General features: G+C 43.9%; 1 protein-coding gene across 1 annotated transcript in view; it reads left to right on the forward strand.

The window, feature by feature from the left end:
* LOC137301057 (solute carrier family 2, facilitated glucose transporter member 1) overlaps positions 1–7,092 on the forward strand; it is a 30,522-nt gene extending 23,430 nt beyond the window's left edge. The window contains exons 8-10 of the mRNA XM_067970449.1: positions 408–509; positions 2,256–2,459; positions 3,691–7,092. Coding sequence (XP_067826550.1) covers positions 408–509; positions 2,256–2,459; positions 3,691–3,894 — 510 coding nt within the window. The 3' untranslated portion in view covers positions 3,895–7,092. The remainder of the gene's footprint in view (positions 1–407; positions 510–2,255; positions 2,460–3,690) is intronic.
* Positions 7,093–18,473: the final 11,381 nt, after the last annotated feature.

Genomic DNA, 18,473 nt, shown 5'->3' on the forward strand with positions numbered 1-18,473 from the left:
GCTTAACCAATGGTCCTTAAAAAGCCTGCTGGAGGCCGTCACCAAAAGGGTAAGTCTTTTCTTCTAAACTTATCTTCATGTGGAACCAGAGGTGGGTGGGGTGGGGTGGGGGGGCGGGACAGGCGTGTTAATGCAGGCCGCTGCTGGCACGTGCTAACCACCCCTCCTGTTCTCCCTCGTCCAAATTGGTCCCCTTCAAACCGGCGAGCTGCCTCTGGACACCCGATTGGCATTTGCAGCTCATCGAAAAAATATGCTGATGAGGCCTGAGGGGCGATTTCGCGCGAGCCTCGGGCCTTCGACTTCAGGCACGTCAGCCCCCAGCCGGCTGACCCTTCTGCGCCCGAAAATAGACAGGAACGAGTTTCCAGGCCTAAGTTTCCAACATGATCTTTTTGTTTCTGCAGCTGTTTGTGGTGGAGAGGGCAGGGCGACGGACACTTCACCTCATCGGCCTGGCTGGTATGGGTGCCTGTGCGATTCTGATGACCATTGCACTCGTTCTTCTGGTGAGACACATTTTCAGCGATTCATTCTGCAGCGCATATGTTGTTAGAAAACTTTCTTCATTTAAAGAACGCCAAAGTCAAAGGACAATAACATTCAAAATTACTTTTGTGAATAATGGTCTGTTAGCACTCAGGTAGACCAAACTCACTTCATGTGGGACCCATATAGCCAATGGATAAAGGAAGCTTTCATTGCATCACTTTGAACTGGGTTTGGGCCCAGGTCCTAGAGATGAAAGAGCAGCATCCATCCTCTCCAATCTCCCATTATGGATTAACAAGAGGCAGTTAACAGAAATATATAGGGGCTTCCACATGTACTTTTTAAAACAAGACATTAAAGAGTTCACTGGCACATCAAATGAAGAGTATTATTTGAGTAATGAACTTAATTGTGAGATTATTTTACAAGTTTTCCAGGAATAGAGATAAAGTATGGAACTAAAGCATTAAGGCCATCAACTCTCTTCCTTCTAAAGGCCATGTACAACTTGCACAATCATGGACTTTATCCAATTTATTTAATCTCCTGCTGAATGACCATGAATTTCCATAAATAAAGCTCTGTTAAATTTTTCTCTGCCCATATTAACTCACACCAAATGATTGATTACAGGATACAGCTCCCCAGTGCCCCGATATATACATTGAGCTCTGTGCTCATTGCTGAAAGTAAATACTTCCAAAATTTTAATATCAAAAGGGAATTGGATATATACTTGAAAAGGAAAAATTTGCAGCGCTATGGGGAAAGAGCAGGAGAGTGGGACTAATTGGATAGCTCTTTCAAAGAGCCGGCACAGGCAAGATGGGCAGAACGGCCTCCCTCTGTGCTGTATGATTCTAAGTAAACAGTTATTCTGTGAGAAAGATAAATAGATATAAAAGGTTCCAATTTAATGCGTGTCTGCTCCTCGGCGATCATTTGAGGGACTGCATAAAGGCTGGCTGCTGGAGGCACAGGCTAAACAGTTGTGTTGAACACTATTTACAACAGCAGATTTTGGTTGAATAAGGTTGGTTCTATTTAAATTCACTAGCTCAGATAACTTAACACTTTCTCTTTAGCTTCAATTTGGAGGGGGGGTGGTCACTGTGGCCTCACACCAGCTATGCTTAGACTTTCGGCCTATGTACTGTGCTGCCCTGATGTTATGCACAGTTCTTGGAGGAAGAATGTCAGTTATAGTAAGATTGGGTTTCCATCTATTTGATTCATTCCTCATGAAATGGGAAAGGTTACACTGCCAGAGATCAAATCAAGCTGGCTGCAGCGCAACTAAAGAGCAAAGAAATCCACTGGGGATTTTTTTTCTCCATTGAAATTTAACTTGGAATTGCCTGCAATTTGTAGCTATGCTATGAGCAGAACGTTAGATATGATCAGCATGGTAGCCAGAGAATGGTGGCACGAGATGGGCGTAGATTGGTATGTGCCCATAGTTCTTCACATGGTGAGTAGCCAATTTTGTGGGGAGGAACTGAGTTGAGGTTGACCCATTTCTGACCAGCATTATTCCCAGCAGCCAGCAAGAGCCTGAGGGCAGGACTCCAGTCCAACCGCTTAGCTTGGCAAGATGCACTACGTAAGGAGGCCAAAGAAAAGCTAAAATAAAAAAAGGGAAATTCAATATCTGATCAAAAAAAATTGACACTGAGGAGATTTTTTTTTAGCATTTTATATTTTAGGAATAAGCTGGATATTTGTATCTACAAAACACTAATATTTTGTTTTTTGTTGCACAGGACCAACTGGCTTGGATGAGCTACGTAAGCATTATTGCCATTTTTGGTTTTGTGGCCTTCTTTGAGATTGGCCCTGGTCCAATCCCATGGTTTATTGTTGCCGAGCTTTTCAGCCAAGGGCCCAGACCAGCTGCTATCGCTGTATCTGGTTTGTCCAACTGGACTGCAAATTTCCTCGTTGGCATGAGCTTCCAATATATTGAGGTAGGTGCTTGTGTTGTTTAAGCACGTCTCCAAATTACAGGGTGGAAAAAAGCATTAAAGAATGATTAACTGGAGTCGTAAAATGGAGACATTACGACCGACTCAGTGTTGTCATTAGGATTTCAACAAAGTAGAATGATGAATTTTCATTTTGGAGTCGTTTATCTGAATGCCGGCTGCCGGCAGGGAACCTCGACTGCAGGCCATGCACACTGGGGAACTGCGGGCAGCGCCAATGATTTCCCAACATACACGGCTGCCAGGCGAAGCTGTCCACCAGCAATGCATGTTGGAAAAATTGAGCCCTCTTTGTCTCTTAAACTGTGACAAGCACCCAGCAGTAGTATGATCCATCCAAACTTGGGTTGTGTCAGGAGAAAGCACTCAACAGCTACTCAAAGTAGTGGGTCAGGTCTTTGCATGGTGCTGGCAGTATTGGGAGTAATTTGAGGTGATGAATTGAGAACATCACACAGCACGAAAGCCTATTGATTTATGTGATATTTTGTGGAAGGGTAAATTGGAAGTGTTGTGTATCGGATGTGCTGACCTGCATGTCTAATTCACTGAGTGAGGCTCTACACTACAGGTGGAGCCTCACCAAGTGTGTTTAGGCGTATTGGTATCAATATACCAAATAAGCCCAGTGACGACGTCAATCGGGTACAGTCCCCACCATGTTTAGCAGGCATGTTCATGCTAACGCGATTTGCCCACCAAAGGCGGTGGACGATAGAACCATCTGAACAAAGCTGCCCGAATTCTCCACTTTACGACTGCCTCCCGTAATTGTTAACAATGTGAACAGCGGGTGGAGACTGAAGGCAGCTTCAGGCAGCTGCTCGCACTGTTAACAGCTATGGGAGGCAGTCGGAAAGTGGAGACTTCGATTGAAGCTGCCTGAAGACCTGACTTTGCCTGAAATCAGCGGTGCTTTTAAATCATTAAGTACTGAACCGCACAAAATAATCGGGGCGCTTAATGTGTTTTAAGCGGCGCCTTTGTAATTGATGCCAATGGCGATGGTAAATGGTTAGCGTCATTTGCCCGATATCAGCCATGATCTTATAAAATGGCGGAGCAGGCACGAGGGGCTGAATGGCCTACTCCTGTTCCTATGATATAGGCGGCTGCCCCTGATAAGCATAGCCAGTGTGAATGGTGGGGACTGTATCACCAAATGTCAGAACTTCTATTTGTCATTAAAAGGATTTCCCCTTTCTCTTAACAGCAACTCTGCGGTCCTTACGTTTTCATCATCTTTACCGTGCTGCTGGTCCTGTTTTTCATATTCACATACTTCAAAGTCCCTGAGACCAAGGGCAGGACATTTGACGAGATTGCCTCCGGTTTCCGCCAGGGTGTGGGAGCCAACTCTCCAGAGAAGCTCACCCCAGAGGAACTCAACAGCCTCGGGGCAGATTCCCAGGTTTAACAGTGAGCAGTGCCGGAGCAGCCGAGAAGGAGCCAATGGGACTGGCGTGTGCCCACACTACTGACAAAGTATGTAACGAGATGGGGGTGACTGGCCTGTCAGCAGATTCCTGTGATTGTGTAGGAAGCGAGCTCTGATTGTTTACCAGTACACATCTCCATTTGTGTAAAATGTTATGGTCACAAAGCAAAACTAACTTTTTGAATATCTTACGGTTTTGACTGACGTAATTATCAATTAATGTTTCAAAGCTTTCCATGTATAGAATTAAATATTTATATGTCGAATATGTTTATAGTGTTTATAGTACCATAAATTATAGAGCTAAAATTAATGTAAATATGAGCTACATATATAATGTACAAACAAAATAGAATATGCTCTAGTTTCTGTAGCCTTTGATGGTTAGTTGTATATGAGCAGTTACTTTTTGTACAGCACCTATTGTAGGAAGCTAAAAAAATGTTTGTCATAAATGGAGAGCATTTCAAATAGCCTAGAAATTCCTGTGGGTGATATTAGCGGATGAACGTTCAACACATTTGTATAATATTCCTCTGTGCGTTATTTTAGCACAGGGGTTAACCCATTTAGAGCAAGCAGTTTATGGTCACGTTAAGATATCAGACAGAGGAACGTCATCCGAAAAAGTTAAGTACTTGCCCACTAACATGGCCAGAAGTAATGACTAGGCTTGAATGACCATCAGCCATTTCCTACACAATAAATACATTGTTGCCTAGTACATAATTTATTAGTAACTTTTTAAAAACACTTGAAATAAATAATGTGTGTGCTGGAAAGTGTGTGGTATGGGAGGGTTATAGTGTATTTACTCATGTGCCAAGCATTACTCTTGCAGGCAGTGTGATGTGAGTATCTACTGAATTAAACAGTAAAAGCTCACAGGGACCTTAGTGATGTTGTTATACAGGTTTGCGAAAGCTGATTGGCGTTTGCAGCCATCGCAACCAGGGTTATTTTCTTTTCCCCCTCCCACAATGCTTTTGACAAGTCAATTGCGTTCTGATGCTTAAGTGTTGCAGTTGGCAAAAAAACAAGTTTGTTTTCCTCTCAAAAGTACTTTCTACAAGGTCTCATTATCAAACTAAGATATTATTTCCACTCTGAAAGTCAGAGTGTTTCGTTGTAAAATGTAATGATGAGAAATGTTCACCTGTGAAAACCACACATTGTGTCACCTTCAGTCCTGTGTCAACCTCGAGTATATCTTAAATATTGGTCTGTTGAACTCTAGGACGTGTCCTTACATAAAGGGCTTTCATTTTCAATTTTTACTGACTTTTCGTACTCAGCTCCAGGATTTTAAAATGATTCCCGCCCAATATTGACAGACTTGCTAGATGCATGATTTCTGGAAATCTCCGATTTTCATCAGTCTCGTGAAGCATCTTTTACCAGCGGCTTCTGCCTCTGCTATGGTTTTAGCGTTGTTCTGGGTTCCTCTCTATCCAGTACACTGTCAAGAGGAGACGTCACACTGGTGATAATTGTCTCTATGCTCCTTGGGAAAGCAGCAGCTCCCTTGGTCCGTCATTCGAATTCCCAGTCTTTTCATGATCTTTGTCCCCATCTGATGTCTCCTGTGGCCTCTTCATGCCTAAACTGTAAAGGCTTCTCCACTGTATCCAGGTGGTGTTGGTTACTAGCTCACTTTAACTCAAAGCCAGTGCTTCAAAGATCACTTGGGATGGATCTTGATGTTGACCGACAGTGCAAAACGGGTGATGGGGAATCTCTCCCGATTGAAGTCAATGGAAATAAAAATCAGGAGAGATGTAACACAGGCTGCCAACTCGCTGTCACCTGTTTTACATTATCGCACAATGTCAAGATCTGCCCCATTCAGTTTCAATCCCCTTCCAACAGTGGGAGGACTTTAAAAAAAAATAAAACATTTAAAACAATCTATTCATCCTAAATTAAAGAATACATTGCTTTATTTAGGTTAGGCAGTTTTTATACATATATTAATTTGAAGAAAAATTTAGAAAAAAGTATAAAAACTGAATAATTTATGTAAAAGAATATATTTTAATTAGGTGAGGCTTGCTTCAAACATTTTTTGTATTATAAATAATAGAAATAAAACTGGTGATAAAAAGCCTATGCGACCATTAGAAGACTAACGGGTTTAGATGTGACTAAACTTGATGAGCAAATGTGCATAACCCAACTACCGGTGACAGCCCTTGTGACCCAAACCGACTCTTGAGGTAGTCAACTTCAGACAGCCTGAGTCCTGATAGCAACACACAGGCCGTGTGGAGCATAAATGCCGGCATAGACCAGTTGGGCCGAATGGCCTGTTTCTGTGCTGTAGTTTCGATGTAGCACACTCAAATCAATGAATTTATGGACAGTGGGTCAGACACAAGTTGAATTGTTTGAGTGTGTGGGCTGCCACCAGGGGGTGGGTTGGGCCAAGAGGGGTGTTTAGGGAGTCAGGTTGGATTAGGAGGACTGATGTTGGGTCAGTTGGGCTGGGAAAGCCAACAGCAGGAGTTGAGTCAGGTCAGGAAGGCTGATGAGGGAGTTAGCTTGGGTTAGGATTGTGGGCTGGGTTGGATCAGGAGGCCTGACATTTAAAGAGTTAGGTTTGGTTGGAGATTCATTCCCACTACAGAATGGTTCATTCCCACTACGGTTTGCTGACTTGCAACTGGTTAAAGACATTTGTACCACTTTTGCCAGTAATGCCAATTTAGGTGTTTGAGACATGTGAAAACATCATTGTTTCCGATGAGTTGTAATTGGCTGGTTTTCTGCCATTTCTGAATGTGATGAGAAGAAAAAAAACCGCCATCTGCTACCTTCAGTCACCGATAAGCAGACTTTGAAATCATCATGTTAAAAAAAACTTTCTTTCTAACAGAGAAAATATTCCCCATGGCGAATAAATATGCAAAAACCTGTTGGTTGTTTTTTAACATTACATTTTATTTTTGATTTGTAACTGGACTTCATTAAAAATAAAAAAAATGAAAACATCTTTGGGGAATTTAAAAAATAAAAATGAACAGCTCGACTTAAAGAGTGATTCTGGTACCACACGTCCGCAGACACCCCTGCTTTGTTTGAATAGAATTTGTACACTGAGATTTTGTACTCATTTCTTCTGAAGCTCACCTTAGTGACAACTAAGCTGAAAATAAAAACAATATTTGAACAACAAAATGCTTGATTTCATGTTTTAATTGAGCAATTAATAAGTGTCTCTGGATAATGTAAGTGTACTTCCGGTTACAAGTTCTCTTTTGCTCCCTTCCTAAAAGTTACTTCATTCTGTGGCCACTATCTTTCTTGATAATGAGGAGATATGTTCAGTCCTGCGACCTTCTCCATGGCTGATTTTTCATAAACTAGTCATAGCGCATATTTTGTGTTGAAGCATAACTTCACTCTCTGGGATGTAAAAATAAAAAAAAACTTGCATTTATATAGCGCCTTTCACAACCTCAGGATGACCCAAAGCACTTTACAGCCAATGAAGTGTAGTCACTGTTGTAATGTAAGAAACGTAGCAGCCAATCTGCGCACAGCAAGTTCCCACAAACAGCAACGTGATAATGACAAGGTAATCTGTTTTAGCGATGTTGAGGGATAAATATTTGCCAGGAGACAGGGGTGAACTCCCCTGATCTTTTTCAAAATAGTGTTATGGGATCTTTTACGTCTATCTGAGAGGGCAGATGGGACCTCGGTTTAACATCTCAGCCGAAAGACGGCACCACTGACAGTGCAGCACTCCCTCAGCACTGCACTGGAGTGTCAGACTAGATTATGTGTTCAAGTCTCTGGAGTGGGACTTGAACCCACGACCTTCTGACTCACAGGAGAAGATAGGTTCCATCCTGCAACGTTCTTCATGGATGATTTTTGATAAACCAGTTATATCGCATATTTTGTGTTGAAGCATAACTTCACTCTGTGGGATGTAGTCTGAAACTGCTTCAACTTTATAACTGCAACTGGTAAAGAGAGGACGTTTAAGAAGTTTCCTGGCAGTTCTTTGGATTGGCCCAGAATCTTTTAAATATCATTGCTAACATTAAAAAGGTCAAAAGAGAGATGACTATCTTGTCACTAACCAGTACCTGAAGTATGATTGTACCTAATGAGTTCTTTAAAACCACCCTACATTCATAACTGAAGTAATGGGGCAGATATTGCTCCCGAAATAACGGAGGAGCACAACAGCGCCCTCTGTTGTGGGTGGTGAATTGAAGGAGCACATGCGCAGTGAAACGCGGCAATCCGGAACTCGCTCCTAGTGGTTGGCCGGTGATATGACAGCTTCGAATTAAAGGGCCAACGCACGCTGCAATCAGAAATCATTGAAAAGCACCAACTTGCTTTTCTGCCCAGCTGGAAAGTAACTAATTATGCCACCAAACAGATACACCTAAAAATACAGGTCTAAACTAGGTATTAACTTTTAAAAATGTAGAATCTCATAATACTCCTTATTTTAGTAGTTTTTGATCATTAAAAAATATATTTTTTTACTTTTCCCTTCTGTCTCTTTAATTTAATTATTTCTTTGGCTTTTTATAATAAAAAATGTTTTATTTACAATTACATACAGAATACTAACTTTCAATGGATGAAGTCTGCTTGCCTGCTTGAGCAATGCAGTCTGAATCTGTGGGCAGGACTTCTCTTCCTGACAGATTTTGTGGGCGTGTCTTCCCTCACAGACCTTTCCAGCCGCAGCAACACACTGCTCAGAGGCTGAGTTGATAAAGCACATTTTTAAAAAAAGTTCAAATTCAAGCAATTCGATGCCACAGAGCCTGCAGTAAGTAATTTTGTTAACTTAATTCGCAGGAGCAGTGGTGAGCGTTGCCTTGCCACTCGGAACGAATTCTCGCCCAATATCTGAAAGTAAACTATTAATCTGTAGTGAATATCTGCAGTACAAACCTGTCATTGGACATCTACTCTAAAATATAGACTGAAAAAAAAATAACTGGAAATCGGAAATGAAGGCAGAAAATGCTGGAAATACATCGCAGGTCCGTCAGCATCTGAAGAGAAAAAGACATGTTAACATTTGCAGTGTAGATCTTTCATCAGAACTGGAAGATAAGTGAGATTTAATAGGATTAAAACAAAGGAGGGGTGAAAAACAATAGGTAAAAGTCAAGAAACAGTAACGCTGAATCTTGTAACAGAAGAGTTCATAGGTTGAATGGCCAGCAAAGAAGGTTTTGAAAAGCTGGAAAGAGGTGAAAACTGACAGACGATATTGAGAGATCACTTCAGGGAGTCATTAAAAGGAGAAAGGGCATGAAAATAACTAAGGCGGCCAAAAGGCAAAACACAAAATACTTCAACAATGTGGGGAAAATGCAAAAGAAAGGGCCAAACACGAGCAGAATGTAATGTGACATTGAGGATGTAGCAAAAGGGATTCAAAGTACCAATACACAACCTTCAACTGAAACAAGAAACAGGACAGCACACTTTTGAGAAACCAATTGTCAAAGGCCAGAATATACCTTGCCTCCAGCACCCATTTTGATATGGATGTTCAAGGCTCAGAGCTTTCCTGGTGAAAAGCTCGGAAATTGTGGCCGATAGCCATTAACAAAAATATCCATTAAATTTGGAACTTTAATGAGGCTCTTGCACACTGTGTGTGAAAGCACTACGCCCCCATTTTTTAATCTCACCAGGAAATTGCAAACCTTATGAACTGGGTGAGATACAGGCTGAAGGTCTTCTCTCCCAATTCTCTGACCACATTCACCTGATGAAATCCTGAGATACTGGCACATCCAGTCAGCAAATCTACCCGAATTAGGGTTAGGGTTAGGGTAATGTATCACTTCACTAGGGAAATGTGGCTCCTTTGTGTCTTCTGTTTAGCTGTCATATTAAATGTTGTGTCCAAAGAGACTTGGGTGTCCTGGTGCAAGAAACACAAAAAGTTAGCATGCACGTACAACAGGCAATTAGGATAGCAAATGGCATGTTGGCCTTTATTGCAAGGGGGTTGGAGTACAAGAGTAAGGAAGTCTCACTACAATTGTACAGGGCAGGAAAGTGGAGTTGAGGTTGGAGATCAGCCATGATCTGATTGAAAGGCGGAGCAGGCTCGAGGGGCCGTATGGCTTACTCCTGCTCCTATTTCTTATGTTCTTATATCACAGTGTTCCCATTACCAGCAGAGAACCACAATGGACTGGAAACAGTTCTGCAACGTGTTCAGTCTGCGGAGCTATGTAACGACCACTTGGCTGGCCTATAAGCAGCCTGACAACTAGGTCCAATTGCTGCCAGAACAAAATGGTAGCCCACAGCATTGGGGCCCATCCAGCGGTGGCCGGTTACACTTGCACTAATGGCCCTTTGCCTCCAATGGTACAGGTAAGAATCACCTCTTGAAATCGGCTGCTGGTAACAATAGTGTTCACTTGTTAATATAGCAGTGCCGAGTGCGGTAACATAAACAGAACGCATCATATTGATTTGAATAATTCAACTATCCCATTGTTACCTTTTTTAAGAGCAGTAAATTTGATTGTTTCAGCCAAGTATCTATTGCATGGTTTAACTTGATACCAGAAGGGAGTTAATCAACACTGCACTGGATTACTAGCTGAGGATATCACATTTTATGGAGCTCTACAGAGAGGAATCCAAAGATGCATAGTTTTCCTTATTTGAAGATGTTTGGGATCAGCCCTGATTAAATTGTGTAAATACCTTTGCGAATATTTGGTTAAGAAAAGCTCAGGGATTTTGCTATTGTTCCAGTTCTCTTATATATAAGGGCAAATGCACCCCTCCTGCAATCCAAGCGGAGGGCTGTGCTCGAAGGAAGCACGGTCAGAAGACAGGGCTACAACACATAGCACCGTCTCTCCCACTCACATTCCCTTCGAACTTGGCCCTCTGCACAGAGTGGAAGATTTGTGAATTCACCCCATAGATCCTCACCTCTTCTCTTTATTGTATTTTTAACTATTTGTATTTTTGCTCTTTGTCCCCCTTAAAGGATGCAGGTTTTATTTAGTAATTCAGAAGTTTAAAATCAAAAAATTGCAATATCTTGAATGATGTTGCAAAATGTTATGGTTTTTGTGCTGCTTAACCCTGTATTTAAACAAGCTCATCAATGCCCAAACAGACAAATTCCTTTCAAAACATTAAAAGCTGCTTAATGAAAGGTTTAAAAGTGGTTAAAACAAAACTGCACTTTCATCAATTATATGCCCTGAAAGTGCAAATGTACAAAATGTACTGGAGACCTACTCTGAGCAGCTGGTGCCATCTGTTGCATTTGTGAAAGAATTACACCATAAAAATTGCAAAATGAAAGCAGCTTTGAACTGAAATACATTGCATGTATAATAAAAACAAAAAATGCTGGAAAACACTGAACAGGTCAGGCAGTAGATATGGAGGGAGAAACAGAGTTAAGGGGCTCGATTTTCAAATGGCAGCGGGAGGGAATCAATGGGCGCGCGGGTAACCCGACTAATAAAATCTTAACATTTCCCACGCGATCGTGAGTTAATTGATGGCCCTTAACGTGGCTTCCGGGTTTGCCGTTCGAAAGCTGCGCAGTGGGCGGACTGCGTACCCGCATGGCAGGCTGTCAGCTGGAGCTGCTCTATTTAAAGGGCCATTGCTCCAAAGGCTTTTGCTGCAGCAAAGACCAAAAAGACACAATGGAGCAGCACAGGGGCAAGGCTGCTCCAAGATTTAATGATGCCTCACTGCAGCAGCTACTGGGCGGTGTGAGGAGGAGGAGGGAAGTGGTTTACCCTACGGACAGGAGGACGTGCCCTGCCTCTGCCACAGAAGGCCTGGCTTTAGGTGGCAGAGGAGGTCACCAGCAGCAGCAACGTCTCCTGCGCCTGCATCCAGTACAGAAAGCGTTTCAGTGACCTAACTAGGTCAGCAAAAGTGAGTACACTTATTGATTCTCCTGCATTCCATGTTCCACATCACCCCTACCTCCAACTCATTCTGCACTGCCAAGACTACTCTATCACATCACTCCTCACACCCACTTAAGGCTCATCCTCAACTTACCTGCACTTCCTCACCTCCCCATTAGTCACCCCACCACTACCACTCACCCCAATCCTGATCCAATGTGATGGCTCTGACTCATACTCACCCTCTGATGCATCTCTTTCATGGTCAGCCTCACCCAAAGCAATGCATTCATCGGTTGGCTACTTCACCATCACTCACACACACATCTGTACTTTCTCCCCTTCTAGGAGAAAAGAATGCAAAATGCACGCAAGAGGGCGAGGACTGGAGGGGGGCCATAATAAATAGTGGTCCTCACAGACGCAGAGGAGGAGGCCTTGGAGATCAGCCGCACCCTCGAGTGCCTGTCCGTCGGGGACGCCGAGACTGGCACCCCACAAACATCTGGTGACACAACTTTAACATTCATCACACACAATATGAATTGATGTCAACAATGCTTGGCACGTTGAACACCTCAGTATGCTCATCGCAACATAAGACATCTGTGATGATGCTTAATATTACCTTACTGCGGGAAACACTCCATGTTTAAAAACAGCCAGTTGGACATTGAAATGCTTGTTTGACAAGATGGAGATAAAAGGTGAGTTATTGCAGCTGGGCACTCTGGTCTTTCAGACAAACCTTTGGCTGGGAGATCTTTGTGTTTACACTGAAAATTCTTAGTTTCCACTCAGAATTGTTCTGTTGACAGATATTTACCAATTTTTTGGACTCCCTCAAACCGACACCATCAGGATGGGGGGACGCCATGGCTGCATTCACCAGTATATCCGAGGACGAGTAACATCACCAGCCTCACCAGGCATGGTGTGCACTTCTGCAACCTGGAGTTCCACAACACAGTGCTGCACCACAGGCACCTGCATAAAAGCACAGAGGGCAACAACAGAGACATTGCAGGAGACGCTACCTTCACCAAAGGGTCTACAAATCGTGGCTCAGCTTCCTGAACCTCTCTGAGGAGCAGTGCATATGGAGGTTGAGAGTGAGTCACCAGGTGGTCGCAGACATCTGCAGCCTCTTTCATGCCAAGCTCCTCCCGGCTGGGCCGAGCGGCATCTCATTACCCGTCGCTGTTAAAGTCACCACTGCCCTCAACTTCTTCGCTTCTGGATCATTCCAGGGTACCGCCAGGGTCTCTCAGTCTGCACACAAGTGCATAAAGCAGGTCATCGACGGCTTGTTCCGCAGGGCCTCGCAATATGTCAACTTCCCCATGGACAACCTCTGCCAGACAGAGTGGGCAGTGGGATTCCACTCTGTGGCTGGCTTCCCATGGGTGCAGGGTATAATCGATTGCGCCCATATAGCAATACGAGCACCTCCACACGAGCCAAGACTGTTCATCAACAGGAAGGGACATCCTGCCTCAGTCACCAGGAAATTAACTACTTCAAATACTTAAACTACCTAAAGACGTGTTAACTATCATCCCGCCGGCTTTAATTGCCAGTGGGTCTTCCGCATTCGTGAGGCGCGCGCACACGGACAGACACGTCTGTGGGGAACCTGGAAGTCGACGGGTTGGAGCCGACTTCCTCACCCGCTCGGGATTGCCCCGATTTTCCGAGCCCCAACGCACCTGCACTTCAGCTTGAAAATTGAGCCCAACGTTTCAGGTCGGTGAACTTTCAGCAGAACTAGAAGATGTTAGAGATGAACAGCTTTTAAGCAAGTGCAGAGCCAGGGAAAGGGAATATAGGCACAAAGGAACAACAGTAGGCTATTTAGCCCCTCGAGCCTTCTCCGCCATTCATTGAGATCATGACTGATCTGTGACCTAACTCCATCTACCTGCCTTAGCCCCATATCCCTTAATACCTTTGGTTAACAAAAATCTATCAATCTCAGATTTTAAATTAACAATTGAGCTAGCATCAACTGCCGTTTGCGGAAGAGAGTTCCAAACTTCTACCACCCTAACTTCACTCCTAAAAGTCCTGGCTCTAATTTTTAGGCTATGTTCCCCAGTCCTAGACTCCTCAACCAGTGGAAAAAGTTCCTCTCTATCAACCCCATCTGTTCCCCTTAATATCTTGAAAACTTCGATCAAATCACCTCTTAATCTTCTAAATTCTAGGGAATACAACCCTAGTCTGTGTAATCTCTCCTCGTAATTTAACTCTTGGAGTCTAGGTATGATTCTCGTAAATCTACGCTGCACTCCCTTCAAGGCCAATATGTCTTTCCTCAGGGGCGCAGGGAAAGGGTGGAGGACAGGAGTGATTAAATGACAAAAGGGATGATGGTGCAAGGCAAAAGGAGTTGATAATGAGACAAGTATAGAAGCAAAAGATGGGTCTCGAGGAGGTGTAAAGGGGTTACAGCAGAAAAGCAGAGGAGGAGGGAAGCACGGAAAATTTGGCAAAGAGGAGAAGGCTCCCTTGGCCCGGGAATGGGGTGGAAGAAAGGTGGGTAAACCCCAAGGTTACGGAGCACCTCACTAGTCATATACAAATGTAAGGAATCTTACAACACCAGGTTATAGTCCAACAATTTTATTTTAAAATCACAAGCTTTCGGAGATTATCCCCTTCGTCAGGTGAATGAGTGAAAGATTCTCAAATCGCATATCTTATATTGATAGCCAAGTTCCGCACCCATGAGGACGGCCTCAACCGGGATCTTGGATTCATGTCACGCTACACGTAACCCCACCAGCAAAAAGGGGAAAAAAAAGTTATGTGTTTTAATATTCTCTCTCTCTCTCTCTCTCTCTCTGCCATTTGGGTCTCTTTCTTTCTGTCTGTGTAATTGACACAATGTATATCCAGTGTACTGGGACGTGCTGTTCTCCGTGACTGGCCTGTTTGAATAACAACGACACCTTTTGATTGGTGTGATGCTGTCCCAGCCTAATATAAGATATGCGATTTGAGAATCTTTCCCTCATTCACCTGACGAAGGGGATAATCTCCGAAAGCTTGTGATTTTAAAATAAAATTGTTGGACTATAACCTTGTGTGGTAAGATTCCTTACATTTGTCCACCCCAGTCCATCACCGGCATCTCCACATCATAGCCATATACAGACAGGGAACCCTCCCCATTGAGGAGCAGTTTCCCCTCCATTAAGCAGTATAGGGGTGTAGGAACCCTGATGGCCCCCTTCACATCAGCCAGACAAACATTGGCTGCTCCCTCAACTAAGCAGCAAAACGGGCTTTGCCTGCCCACTAACTCATACCCTGGATGGCTCATTCCCCTGCCCTCGACCCAGTCCTTCTCTCCCTCCTCGCCCCAGGGATTTACACCATTTCTGCAGGGTTTCCGCCGATCTTCGGCCGAAGTTATGGGGGGACATTGGGAGAACTCTGTGCTAACCCTACCCCGTTATGCCAATCAGGTGTAATTTTTCTATGTAACTGTGGTTAATCGGAAAAAAAGATTTTGCCCTCTAATAGGAAGGAGACATGGATTGCTGAAGTCTGATAATTATGCAAGGTGCGGCTAATTAGATTTTTAATAAAAGTTAGGAACCTTTTGCCTACGCTTAATAAAACTTGACGGGTTCATAGTTGTGCTCATAGCAGAGTACATTAACATGGTAATTAGATGTCATTTGCATAAGTACAAACTGATAATGAAGTAGACTTTACTCTGTGAATCATGCACTGTAAATGTCACACAGGTCAGGATATTGTTATGTTTAGATTCCACTTCCTACTTAACTGTTAAAATGTCACTCATCCCTTCTTCAGTGGAGATTTAAGGATACTCGAAGGGAACATCCTCAGGATTTGCAGCGTAATTGTGGAAATGGAATTGTTGACCATCTGATAAATAATTTAGCTTTACATTTTAAAAAAAAGTTATTGTTTATTATCACCCCTCCCCCCTGCCTATCACTCCTTCTCCTCTCCTGACTCCTTGCTGAAATTCAGATTCACAGGAGCAAGACCGTGGGGGAGATTTTCAAATTGGGCCCAAAACGGGCGCAATATTGGCACTGTGCCCATGGTGCCTGCCCGAGGCCACTGTCAGGAGGCCCGAACCTAGGGAAAGACCCCCCTTCAAGATGAGGCGAGGTTTCACATATCAAAAGTTATTGATAACCAACTCACTCACTGGCATCACATTATTTTGCAATGGAAGAAAAAAACAGTCCTAACTACGTTGCAACTTTTTCATGGGGAACTGGGCCCAACGTGGAGGTGGAATTTCCATGCACGATATCCGTCTGACTGGCACCTTGCTGTTCATCTCACAAGCTTTGGCTGGATACGGTTCGACTGAAAGGTGCGCCAGAGTAAATCACCACTAGAGGACGCTATCTCCCAAGGCCTCGTTCAAAACCTCAAGATGAAAGGAAAAGCTCATGAGAAAAGGACATCGTCATTTGCATATTTCAATGTCAATATGTAGATATATTTGTGACCATACTTCTCTGCTTTCTACTTGTTGCCTGTAAATGCTCACAGAGGTTTCGAGGAGCTTTATCCATTAATGGTGGGGCCTGTTTTCAGATCAATGGCTGTTGCTTGTGTTAAATGAGTGGTGACTCTGTTCAATCACTGCCCAACTGAAAGCTCCCATTTTCCAAGCAATTGCATTTTAATTTAACGCCAGTTTTAAATCAGTGGAAATTATGTAAATTTACTTGTTAACACCACGAACTAACCACTCGATGACTCTGGTCTGGACAATAAAAGGGGAGAGATAGTGATTTCTCAAGACACAAGAGCACTCAAAGATGGAACCCTTTTCAGGCTTCTTGAAACAGGAGGCCCATTTTGTGACGGATGCTTCAGGGGGAGAACTTCATGGGCTGGCCCAGAGACTGCACATGTTCAAAGATCAGGGGCCAGTGTGCCTGTGATCTATTAAGTGTGGCCAGTGGGACCTCTGGCAACATATACTCAGAAAGTCTTCCAGGAGAATTAGCATTCTCTGAAGACTTAGATTTCAGCTTAGTTAAGAATGAGTTCGTGTTCGGGGCATTCGGTGGGACACAAAAAAAGCCGGAGTTTCTAAGGATCTGCTAACAAGCAGGCTTGGATTGGAAATTGGGTCCTTCACCTCACTCGCTCCAATCGCAGGATGCCGAGTTTCCTGAGGCAGATTCGGAGACAAGAAACAAAAACACACTGCAGGCATGTGCAAGCCTCGTTTCGATGGAAAATTTATGCGAATGAAGTCCTACGCTCAGTTTCACAATTTTCTGTCACATCCCCTATGTAAAATGGGCCCATGTCAAGGAAACGGATCTGGCCTGCTTTATAGTGTCTCAAAGTCAGGCTGCTGTTGTTTCATTGACCGTTGATGTCTGTTTTTTTTTGCAGTGAGCATTTCTCTAGGAACATAAGAACAGGGGTAGGCCATTCAGCCCCTCGAGCCTGTTTTGCCATTCAATTAGATCATGGCTGATTTGTATCTTAACTCCATCTACCCACCTTGGTTCTGTAACCCTTAATCCACAGGATGCACTGCAGCAACTCGCCAAGGCTTCTTCGACAGCACCTCCCAAACCCACGACCTCTACCACCTAGAAGGACAAGAGCAGCAGGCACATGGGAACAACACCACCTGCACGTTCCCTTCCAAGTCACACACCATCCCGACTTGGAAATATATCGCCGTTCCTTCATTGTCGCTGGGTCAAAATCCTAGAACTCCCTTCCTAACAGCACTGTGGGAGAACCTTCACCACACGGACTGCAGCGGTTCAAGAAGGCGGCTCACCACCACCTTCTCAAGGGCAATTAGGAATGGGCAATAAATGCTGGTGTCGCCAGTGACGCCCACATCCCATGAACGAATAATAAAAAATACCCTTGCCTAACAAAAATCTATAGGGTTAGGGTATGCATTGCACATCTTGCAGACTTATTTACCTCTATATTTTTGACTCTTTGTTGAAGCCTTTGGTTTGCTAAGGACTGCCAGAAGGATGGGATTTGCTTTGGCTGTTCCCATAGTGCTGCATGGTTTGGATGAGGAGGACCAGTTTAGAAGGGCACATCTTCAGGTCCAACATCTCCGGGGGGGGGATGTTCACTGCCGTAAAGCCCCATGGACAAATATTTACAGCCCATGCCACTCTTACCTGGTTATGACAGATTGGTAACTACTTCCAGTAATGCAGCCCTCTTGCCACTCACCACCTTTGTTTTCCTGAAGAGCTCCCAACATTGTCGTCCCAAGAACAAGCCACGTCTTCCCTCCGCTGAAGCTGAACTGTCATCTTTCAGGCCTCTCCCAGCACTCATTACCTTTCCATGGCCCTACCCACAAACATTGAGATTGTAAGACATTTAGTACATCATGAAGCTGCTTAGCAAGTGCAACCCTTCTGCGACGATTTTAAAAGGGAGCCAGGATATGGAGGATCATAACAAATGCAGCATACTTGCTGGGTGAATGTAGAATACCTCCAAACTTGCCCATACCAATGCCCTCTCCATGTTCTCTGCTGAAAAGGGCCATTCTGGGTGCCTTTCTGGTATAGCTGGAGGAAAATGAGGTGGGAGAGCCAGAGAGGCCCTCTCCTGCCTCATTTCCATGCCTGTCCTAAGCTCATTGTAAGTGCAGGTCCT

Source organism: Heptranchias perlo, chromosome 32 (assembly GCF_035084215.1).
Source record: "Heptranchias perlo isolate sHepPer1 chromosome 32, sHepPer1.hap1, whole genome shotgun sequence".
NCBI classification, from domain to species: domain Eukaryota; kingdom Metazoa; phylum Chordata; class Chondrichthyes; order Hexanchiformes; family Hexanchidae; genus Heptranchias; species Heptranchias perlo.